Source organism: Poecilia formosa, unplaced genomic scaffold, assembly GCF_000485575.1.
Source record: "Poecilia formosa unplaced genomic scaffold, Poecilia_formosa-5.1.2 Scaffold135, whole genome shotgun sequence".
Classification (NCBI taxonomy): Eukaryota; Metazoa; Chordata; class Actinopteri; order Cyprinodontiformes; family Poeciliidae; genus Poecilia; species Poecilia formosa.
Window position 1 is genome coordinate 224,241 of NW_006800074.1, and position 10,821 is coordinate 235,061.

The 10,821-nt window shown below is 36.9% G+C and overlaps 3 protein-coding genes across 6 annotated transcripts in view; 2 read left to right on the forward strand and 1 right to left on the reverse strand.

The window, feature by feature from the left end:
* The window catches only part of wdr46 (WD repeat domain 46), a 25,437-nt gene that overhangs the window by 12,196 nt on the left and 2,420 nt on the right, over positions 1-10,821 (reverse strand). The window contains exons 1-2 of one of the 2 annotated variants that reach the window (XM_007562274.2): positions 2,187-2,279; positions 1,854-2,009 (exon numbers count right to left, since the gene is read on the reverse strand). In XM_007562274.2, coding sequence (XP_007562336.1) covers positions 1,854-2,009; positions 2,187-2,243 — 213 coding nt within the window. In that variant the 5' untranslated portion in view covers positions 2,244-2,279. Of the gene's footprint in view, positions 1-1,853; positions 2,010-2,186; positions 2,280-10,821 lie in introns of those variants that run through there. The other variant, XM_007562273.2, reaches the window with a different exon arrangement.
* LOC103145037 (cytosolic sulfotransferase 3-like) lies at positions 3,287-6,371 on the forward strand. The gene is made up of 8 exons (XM_007562271.2): positions 3,287-3,554; positions 3,965-4,103; positions 4,308-4,436; positions 5,023-5,123; positions 5,251-5,377; positions 5,774-5,871; positions 5,959-6,133; positions 6,220-6,371. The coding sequence occupies exons 1-8, from the start codon at positions 3,534-3,536 to the stop codon at positions 6,330-6,332; spliced, it is 903 nt and encodes a 300-aa protein (XP_007562333.1). The 5' UTR covers positions 3,287-3,533; the 3' UTR covers positions 6,333-6,371.
* LOC103145036 (cytosolic sulfotransferase 2-like) lies at positions 7,511-10,815 on the forward strand. 3 transcript variants are annotated; one of them, XM_016676541.1, is made up of 8 exons: positions 7,511-7,675; positions 8,925-9,063; positions 9,146-9,247; positions 9,460-9,560; positions 9,639-9,765; positions 9,845-9,942; positions 10,442-10,616; positions 10,689-10,815. In XM_016676541.1, the coding sequence occupies exons 2-8, from the start codon at positions 8,925-8,927 to the stop codon at positions 10,799-10,801; spliced, it is 855 nt and encodes a 284-aa protein (XP_016532027.1). In that variant the 5' UTR covers positions 7,511-7,675; the 3' UTR covers positions 10,802-10,815. The 3 variants fall into 3 exon arrangements, with proteins under 3 accessions (XP_016532027.1, XP_016532025.1, XP_007562329.1); XM_016676539.1 differs by having other exon boundaries at positions 7,513-7,675; positions 9,146-9,268; XM_007562267.2 differs by lacking the exon at positions 7,511-7,675 and adding an exon at positions 8,640-8,764 and having other exon boundaries at positions 9,146-9,268.

The following is a 10,821-nucleotide window of genomic DNA, read 5'->3' on the forward strand; positions in this document are numbered from 1 at the left end:
TTCCGGATTTCTTGTTAATTATTTTTCTATTTCTTGATTTTTATTTATTTATTTTTTGGCACATTTTCGCAAATAATGTAATTTTTCAGCGTGTAATAGGGCTGTTGTAAACGAATATTTTAGTAATCGAGGTACTCGAATCATTCGAGGAATCGTTTCAGCCCTAGCGTGTAATATAAAATCCTTCGAATTAGAGTATTACCTCCAGAAAGGAATGGTGCTTGAAAATGTTTCTCGTAAACTCTAGTGACATAAAGAAGTCACTTCATTCTAAGAAAATATTAAATACTGTCTTATATTCTGCAGGGATGCGGTTGTTTAACCAACCAAACTATAAAAAGACTGAATGCAGATTCAGGCTTAAGATGGACATTCTGAACAATCAGAAGCTGTTTTTTTTCCCTCTCGATAATACAGTTGTTTCATTTATTCCTGTTACTTTGGCATGCAAAGCTTATAACTACGACTGTGTACTGGGCTACTGAATATGGGGGAAAAAAAGGAATACATTTCCACCAACAGACTCAGAACTTGTGGTATTGCTCTGGGAGATTTTATGGAGAATACAAGGAGATTTCTGAGCTTCAAAAATCTAAAATTTGCAAGAATGCAGAAGACCTTGAAGAGACATTTTTCTCCAAAGAAACCCCTTCAGACTGTTTGGGGGCATCTAGGAAAAGGCTTGTCTGGAGAATCAAAGGCGGAAGCTACCAGGAGTCCAGTGTAATGCCCGTCCTGAACATGTTCTAAGACAAATCTTGCCAAATATCCAGGAACAAATTAGTATAAAGCTTTTTTCAAACATGATGGAGCTGCACGCCACAAGGTAAGAGTGAAAATGAAGCGGTTCAGGTAATAAGAGACCAGTCAGGAAACTACTCAAAAAGCCAATAAATCAAACAGACCAGACAACCTCAAAGCACCGATCAAGTAAGAAGGGGCTATCAACACACAGTGTTTAGCCCTGAAGCTGGAACACCTTTATGACAGAGTAGAACGAGACAGGATTGATGAAGAAAAGAAGTCGCTGTTAATAAATAAAGTTTGCATAAACTTTACAGTATTCTCAACAAAAGGCATTAAAACCATGTAAACATCATCAAATAATCCAACATTGAAGCAGCAAACGTGCTTCACAAACAAAAATGAAGTGTTTATTTAATGGTTAAAATAACCAACTATGTTCGGCTAACAGGAATAATTTAGCAGTTTTATTCAACCCTGGTTAACTTGATCTCCAGTCGAAGAAACAAAAGTTTAAAGAAAAAAAAAAACTATTCAATAATATCCGTTTGTTGGGTAAAGTGTGAAAATGATTGTTGAAATAAAAAAATAAATTAAAAAAAAACACCTTCACACGTCCATTCAATTTAATGAAAATCCTACCAGAGGCAGTAAAATACTTTGAACAATGTTGTGATGGAAAACCTTCAGTGTTACCACCAACTTGAGCGCTGCTGCAGACCAGACATCCTCTCAGAGAGACAGCACTCCTTGAGCAGTGCAAACATTGTACAGTAACATTGGGCTTGAGAAACTGTCGTATCCACCAAATTTCCCAGATCGCGATCTTGTCCAGCATTTTTGGGATGTACTGGACAAAAAGCTTTGACTTACTTAATTCACAGTCTAAAGGATATGTTGCCAACATCTTTGTACAAGAAACCACAGCACAGGAGGCACAAACAATTCTGGGTCTACAGCTTATAACGTTATCCTTCTTCATCAGTATTAACTATTAATAATGTCACCTTCTGTAACAACGAAAACTATTTATTTGAAGCATTTTTGCACACGTTGATGATAAAAGGATTCTAAATGGGCTGATCTCAGCTAGTTTTGCATGCTCTCACCCCCGATATGACTTTCTTCCCACCATCCGGCTGTTCATCTCGCTTCCTTTTCTTTTTTATTCGATTCTGTTGCCTCTTCTGCTGCTCAGGTTGTCCTTCAGTTTTGTTGTCATCTTTCGTTTTGCCTTCTGTCCCCTGCCAGTAACGAACTGGACGCTGGTGGAAATGACCAAAGAGCGGCAGTTTAACAGCATTAACATACAACAACATACAGTTTAAAGCATTCATTTCAACACTGAAACGGGGCCGGCAGGGTCTAATTTGCTGCTATTGTGGGGGTTTCATTAAAAAAAAAAAAAAAAAAACCCTCAAAGAATACAAATTAATTCATACCTTTTTCTTTTTTTCCACGTGTGAAACATTCACATCTGCCTCGCTGGGAGACGCCATGTTTGTTGTGTACGTTTTTGAAGTTCCTGTTGCGTCACTTCTGCTTCATCACTTCCGGATTTCTTGTTTATTTTTCTATTTCTTGATTTTTATTTATTTATTTTTGGCACATTTTCGCAAATAATGTAATATTTCAGCGTGTAATATATAATCCTTCGAATTAGAAAAGCAGAATATTGTAAATAAATTACATTTCTTTCTTTCTTTTTTAACATTAGATCTTTGCCAAACTTACACCCTGCTTTACTTACACTCCACTATTCACAAATTAATGTTGCTTAGATTTCACATGATTGTCGTAATGTTTTTTGTTTTTGTTGTAAACAACAAACTTTCTACATTGAAAAAATATTTATATTTTAAATGCAAAATATGTAAAATATTTAAAAGCAACATTAATATATTAATAGAATCTATTTCATTTTTAAATGATTCTGTCATGGGTTGTTTTGTTGAAGAAGGGCCAAAATACAAATAAGAGCTTGAAAGTAGTTTGGTGAATTGACAACTTTAATAATAAAAATAACAAAAACCAAAGGCAAGGCACAGAGACAACAGGAAATGAAAATAGCCAGGAAACAATGGGAAAACCAGTGAACATAAACACAGAAGAGACATGACATCCTGACATGGGAACAGGTGAGTGTAATCAGGGGAATGTTGAATAGCTGTGAGAGAGGACTGAGAGAAGGAAACTTAACACAGATAACACACAGGAAGGTTAACTAAACAAAATGCCTAATACCATGATAAGAGGATAAATAAAAAAATAAATACATAAATAACAGAACACATTAAATAATAAAGAAACTCAACACCTGGAATAAAGTATAGCTTATTAACATAAATAAACCCAGAAAGAATCAGAAAACAAAAAATTGTTCCAGTATTGATTTAAACAAACCACATTTCAGTTATGCTCAGTTTTTGTGAGAAAATAAAAAAAACACAAGTTTTTCATGCATTCTTCTAAATCTGAGCACATATTTATCTGTCATAAAGTTAAGACATTTTATTGATCAAATGTATTCTTTATTATGTCAGAAGACATGAAGCTTTGGAGTTTTAAAGGCTTTTTCAATTTGTGAACTTCATGTGTAACTGAGAAAACATAAAGGTAAAAGTTCAAACATGTTGCAATGAGGAGCAGCTGGAAGTTGAAACCTATTCAGGAAGAGCGACTATGCTAACAGTGAAGAGTTATGTAATTTGAAAAGCAGAGCGCCGATCAGCTCTCCAGTACAAACAGGAAACTCCAGGAAGGAAAGGCAGACCAAGTCCAGTTGCAGCATGTCTCTTGATTTCAGCAAGGTATGTGATTTCTTGCTGGTTTTCTTAGTTTGTCCTTCTGCGACTTCCTCTTTGAACATTGCAATCTTATGGAGTTCAGCTCTTTTAAGCTCTTGTGAAGTGAAAAGATTGCTTATTTGAGGATGTTGCTTTAAATGAACACAGGACTGTGAGTGGATTTAATGATTTCAGCAAAGAGTTGCAAATCCCACTCCATTCTTTTCTCAGTGCCTCTAGAGCTTTCACTAAACTATATACCCTCAGGCGTTCTCACTGAATACTACACAAAACATTTGATCCATTTGCTTCCTTGAAAGTGTTTTTTTTTTGTTTTGTAAAATCTTGAGTTTCTAGGTTATAATTTAAATCTGACTCTTCCTCATCTTTACCTTTAACGGTTTGATGTCAGTTTTTACTTTCCTTTATCAAAGATGGATCTGTCTTCCCGGCCAAAGCTGTTTGATTTCCATGGAGTCGCAATGATTCCTATTTTCACAGCAAACTGGGAAAATGTCCAAAATTTTCAGGCCAGACCAGATGATATACTAATAGCAACATATCCAAAAGCAGGCAAGTCTACATAATCTTTACATGTGTTTTATCAATCACAGATTTCTGTGTGTGTGTGTGTGTGTGCGTGTGCGTGTGTGTGTGGGGGTGTGTGTGTGCGTGTGTGTGTGTGTGTATGTGTGTGTGTGTCTGTACATGTATATGTGTGAGTCAAATTTAACAGCTGAGGTCATTAATCATATCTGCCTCTCTTCGTCTCCTCAGGGACCACATGGGTCTCTCAAATCCTTGACTTGCTGTATTTTGGCAAGACGTCTCCGGAGCGTCTGACTTCACTCCCCATCTATGAGAGAGTGCCTTTTTTGGAGATGACCATCCCAAACTTGGTGTCAGGTCAAAGAAAAGATGCATTCTTCACGTATAATAGCCTCACTTTAAACTTCCAACTGCACATCATAAAACATCGTAATCTGTAGGACTGGTGTTTGTTTGTCACTTCAGTTTGATGTTTTTAGAGTGTCTTGTTTTTTTGTTGCTCTTTTTGTTTTAGCTTAGTTGTGTTTCCTATTTAGTGATGCTTTTATTTATACCGATGTTTTGCTGCGTTCATTTGTTGTTTCCCAGGTGTTTCTTTGCAATGTCTTCCTATTTTAGGTCATTGACCTCCGACCTCCCAGTAATATCCTCCCCATTATAAGTAGCCCTTCTGGTTTTGCCAGTATTGTCAGATCAATCTGGTATGCACTATGCTGTTTCAGTACAGATTTTATGCTTTTTCCCCCCTGATCAGATTACATTTTTATACATGGACTCCTCTTGTTATTGAGTAGGCTTTTGTATTTGTTTCACCCCCTTCTGTCAGTGATTTGGTACTACCTGACAGAAGGGTTTAAGCAGCCCACACTGAGAAATTAGAGTACAAAGCAAAGCAGCAGAAGAAGACATCTTTATGCATTTTTTTGTTTGTATGCTTATACAGGAAAAGACCAGGCAGATAAGCTTCCTACCACCCCTCGACTCATCAAAAGCCATTTTCCTGTGCAATTTGTACCAAAGTCATTCTGGGAGCAGAACTGCCGGGTAATGAGGCTTTACTGTTTGCATTTTCTTAACATGACCAGAACGAGTTGAAATACTGAACGGTGCTGATATTTATTTTCTCACAGCAATGGTACATTTTTTTTACAAACGTCTGTTTCTTTGGTAGATGATCTATGTAGCCCGCAATGCAAAAGACAACATGGTGTCTTATTACCACTTCGACTGCATGAACAATGTCCAACCTGCAGCTGGAGACTGGAACAGCTTTTTCCAGAGATTCATGGAGGGAGACAGTATGTATGAAATCATCGCCTTCTATGTGTTCATACTTTAATAACGTCCATATTGCAAGCCTTTCCATCCATGCATTCTATGTACCTGCAAAAGAGACACCAAACATTGTTAAAAATAAAATATCAATATCTTGGGTTGGTTGAAAAGGATGTAAACTGATGTAATTGGCATCCAGCATACAGATGACTATTTCCTTTTAATTCTATAAATTGTTTCCACAAGTTTTGTCTGTATTTGGCTTATTTTTATTCAATAAATGAGAGTCATTTTTCTTACTTTAAGATGGTCTTATAAGTTTGTAAAGACTTTAATTTAAAGAAGGTGCATTTTCTTCTGGATGATATACACAATTCCTCCACAATAAGCCTGCCTTCTACTGTTAATCTACCATCCAGTGGTGTTTGGCTCCTGGTATGACCATGTGACCAACTGGTGGAAGAAGACACAAACCCATTCAAACATCCACTACATGTTCTACGAAGATATGATTGAGGTAATTTGTTTTAATCTTTCACAGATTTCTCCTTATTTTACGCCTAAATGGTGATGAAACATGGATTACTTCTGATCATGTTTGCAGGACACTGGACGGGAAATAGAGAAACTCTGCTCCTTTATCGGATTGTCTCCCTCTGCTGAGGAGAAGGAAATGATCAGAACTGGAGTGCAGTTTGACAACATGAAAAAGAACAAGATGGCCAACTACTCCACACTGCCAGTCATGGATTTCAAGGTGTCTCCCTTCATGAGAAAAGGTTTGATGAATAAGTTCATGTTGTAAGAGATGTCAAAATCAACTTCCAAACACCAGTGCAGTCAACTTATGCCTGTATTTCTGCAGGAAAAGTTGGTGACTGGAAGAATTACTTCACTGTGGCACAGAACGAAGAGTTTGATGCAGACTACAAGAGAAAGATGAAGGACCCTGCCCTGCATTTCCGCTGTGAACTCTGACAAAAATAGATGACAAACACAACTGCAATGAAAAAAAAAGAGATTTTTATTATCAAATAGGAATAGTAATGTAACCTTGAAATGTAAAGAAAAAATGAACATAAGCCTATTTTGTACTAATTTTAAACAATATAATTCTTTTGTAATATTTAAATAACAACCATCAGATTTCATTTTTTAGATTTTAAAATGAATAAAAATATTGCATTTCCCAAAGAGATGATGGCTATATTTTTTTTCTATGTGATGTTAATATTTGTAATTCATTTCAAACAGATCTTATAACTATTACTGGGACTCTTATTGTCATGCTGTTCTGGAAATTATGTAAAATTATGTAAATTAAAAATGTTAAAGCTATCATGTTTTTTTTTTAATATATGTATATATAGATTTGTGATGTTTGAAAGACAACAAAACAAATTCAGTTTTGGTAAAACAATAATCGGATGAAACAGCTCTGTATTTATTATAATCTAACAAAGTAGCTGTTTATTGAACTCATCAAAATCCCTAAAGAAAAACAACTTGTGCAAGATGAAGTTATCATGTTCAGTTACCCAAATTCAGTTGGGACCAATACGGACAAGAGTATGAATTTAATCCTCAATGGTCAGTTCTTTCTATCACATTACACTTTCCAGTACCCTAAGCTGACTACTGATCTGAGTCTTGGTATATGGTTGTGTGGGATCTGTGAGTGTAAATGGACGAACTTGGCTGCAGTGGGAAGTGCTGTGACTGTTTACTCAGTTCATTTACAAAGAGGAAACCCCCACACCCTCATGGACTGCTAAGTAAGGAAACTGATGATGAAAGGTTTAAATACCGCTACTTTTGGAGAAACACAAGAAGCTAGAGAGACCACATTTAGAAATCTAAACATGAAAGAAAGGTGGATAAATGCCAACAAGTAAACATGAGAGAACAGTAACTACAAAGAGCATGACAGGGTTGAAGAATGGGTCAAACAGCGAACAAAAAGATGACAATGAACCTCAGAAAAGAGAATGACGGGAAAACGAGAAGCAAATCAAGGAAAGGGGAAGACAAATTACCAAAAATAAACTGTGATCTGCAAAGAAACAAAAAGCCAAAACCAAAATAAATGAACAAAAGAATAACACAAAACCACCACATGAATAAAAGCCTGAAGATTAATGACAGAACTATTTCTTAAGCAAGAACATCAGACCTTGTTCGAGTCACCAAGACGACAAATGCTCTATTGAAACTGAGGAAGTTGTGCAAGATGTCACCCTGAATATTACACAACAAACTAATCACTGTAGTTCAGAAGATCCCCATATGACTACACAGTAAGAAATTGCCGTTTTAACGAGGTAAGTTTGGCTTTATTCTACTTAAAGATGAACATATAATGTCATAGTGTAAATGAACTGATGAACAGGAACATCGACCGACAGTTTTGTAAAATCTCTGTGTGCTCACAGAGATAAAAATCCGAAAGCTTGGGTCACACTTTTAATTGACCATCTGGAGACTGAGAATGAGAATAACCAAACACTGCCAGCAACATAATGCAAAATGATCAGAAGACAGAGCAAATTTTAATTAGGTTTTATGTTTCAATATCCACATTCATCTGTTTAAATGAGTGTGGTTTAGAAATAGTCTAAATGAGAACATTTAGAGTTTAGACATTAGGCTTCATTATCCCTAGGAGGACATTTGTTTTCATAACATAGTACTGAGTCTTGAAAGACAAAGAAAGTGTAATTAATGAAAACATAATTTGAAACTGTTTATTGTAATTACTCACATTATTATTATTATTTTTGTCTAATCTTAATATGTGATCATCCGAAACTGTTACTTGTGTGTTCAAGTTCTGGTTATTTGCTTATGTCTTTCCATTTTAATTTATTCCTTGTGTTGGTTCATTTATTCTCATTGATTGTACTTTAATCTTGCTTCCTTCAGGTTTTTCCCCCTAAGTTCTCTCTGTTTTGTCAATCTGTCACCTCTTCCCTCAGTCTGCTGTCCTTCTCAGCTGATCTAATCCCCTGATTTGCTTTTTTTTTTCTCCACTTTCATTCAGCTGCTTTCCATGGTCATCTGATTAGCTAATTTGGTCTCTTTGTCGCTTCTGCTTCTCGTTTAACCCTTGTACATGCGAGGACAGAGGCAAACGTAGAGGACTGTGGAAAATGATACAAGTTTTACGTGTGTGGGGTCGGTTGGACCCCATTTCTGGACACAAGGGTTAAATCTTTTTCTGTCCTCACTGGCTCCTTCTTGCTCTAGCTGTTCCCTGCTGTTCTGTTGCACTCTCAGTGGTCTCTTTTAATCATGCATTCCTTGACAGTTCAGAAGTGTTGTTTGTACGTTGATCCTGCTTTAAACTTACAATACACAACAGAAACATTTAATAAGAATGACAAAAAGGCAACTGCAATATAAATTCGTAGGTGAGCAAAAACTTCTCACAGCATTATTTGCTTAACAGATGTTCTTAATTTTGGAGTTCTACTTTTTGAGGATGATCTTTCACTGCTGAATGTGGCCTGAAACATCTCTATTTATTTAAGACATAATGAGAATAAAATAAATCTTTAATGGTATTCATAGATGGAGTTGCCGCCTCGTCCAACTTTGTTTGACTTCCATGGAGTCTCCATGACCAAATACTTCACTGACAACTGGGAGAATATTCAGAGCTTCAAGGCAAGGCCAGATGATATTCTAATAGCTACTTACCCTAAAGCAGGTGAGCTCAAGTAGGGACAATAATTACTTTAATTTCAATTTATTATATTTATGTTTTGTAATTGAAAATGTTTCCATCCCAGGAACCACATGGGTTTCCTACATCCTGGATCTTCTCTACTTTGGGGAACCAGACTGTCGTTCTTCTGTTCCTCTGCAAGAAAGAGTGCCTTTCCTGGAGATCAGTGAGCCTTCTCGACCTAAAGGTTTAATACTAGACGGCACACACATTTATACATCTTTTTGCATTATAATCCAATTGAATCTTTATTCTTGTGGGTTAAGGATCTGTTGTCAAAAGGACCCTTTTTTTTTTTTAATGAGCCATGCTAAGCTGCTGAATCTAAACATGTCAAGTTGTGTATGTCATCAACTGCAATCGTATCCATCTCCCAAGGTAAAGATTTGGCAGACCAGCTCCCCACTGCTCCTCGTCTCATTAAAACCCATCTACCAGTTCAGTTTGTGCCAAAATCCTTCTGGGAGCAACGCAGCAGGGTAAAACGACATGCAACACACATGCACAATTCAGGAAACCAACAGAAGAAATCTAAATTGTTGTTTATGTCTTAACAGATTGTATATGTGGCACGTAATGCAAAAGACAGCGCGGTTTCCTATTTCCATTTTGGACGTATGAACCGTGTTCTGCCAGAACCAGGGGACTGGAGCTGCTTTCTGCAAAACTTCATGCAGGGAAAGGGTAGGTACAATGTTAGAGAGCCACAGCAGAATATATAACTTCCATCCAACATGTGAGCAAACACCTTCTATGCTTCCAGTTGTGTTTGGATCGTGGTATGAGCATGTGAATACCTGGTGGGACCAGAAGCAGACTTATTCTAATCTTCACTACATGTTCTATGAAGACTTGATTGAGGTAAGGGGAGTTGTGCTTAAAACGACAAGCAGGCCTACAGTTTGAAATGGCCTCCTTTCCATTTCTGAAAGAACAGCTGGACTTCATGCTAATGCAGTGTTTCTCAACCCTGGTCCTCACCGCCCCCCTGTCCTGCACGTTTTAGGCATTTCCCTTCTGCCACACACCTGAATTGTATCTCTGGGTGACTAACAGGCTTCTGCAGTACTTGATGGTCATGCAATCATTTGAATCAGCTGTTCTGGAATAGAGGCACATCTAAAACATGCAGAGCAGGAGGGCGTTGAAGACCAGGGTTGAGAAACAATGTGCTAATGTGTTAACTCAGCCTTTTGATCCTGGTGTGTTGAACAAGGGGCAAATCCTTTTATTAAAAATGTTTTTGTAATTTTTTTTTCCGTCTAATGTAATTTATGAATTGTCCTACACACAATTCTTGCAATAATTGTACTTGGCTTCAGTTTCTTTCTTTTAACATGTTGTCTTTAATCATTTTTAGGACTCTGGACAGGAAATCAGCAGACTTTGTTCTTTTCTGGGCTTGTCTCCAACAGCTGAGCAAAGGGAACTTGTCCAAGCTAAAGTGACGTTTGACAATATGAAACAAAACAAAGTAACCAACTTCTCCACTGTCTCAATGATGAATCAAAGTGTATCTCCTTTCATGAGGAAAGGTCTGTAAAAATCTTTTTTAAAGATCAGACATTTTCACTAGTTTTATCACTGATTCAACTCCTTATTTCCAGGAAGAGTAGGAGACTGGAAGAACCATTTCACAGTCTCCCAGAATGAACAGTTTGAAGAAGACTTCAAGAACAAAATGAAGAACACTGCTCTCGTCTTTCGCAATGAAATTTAAGGACCTTGTCTAAAGCCTCA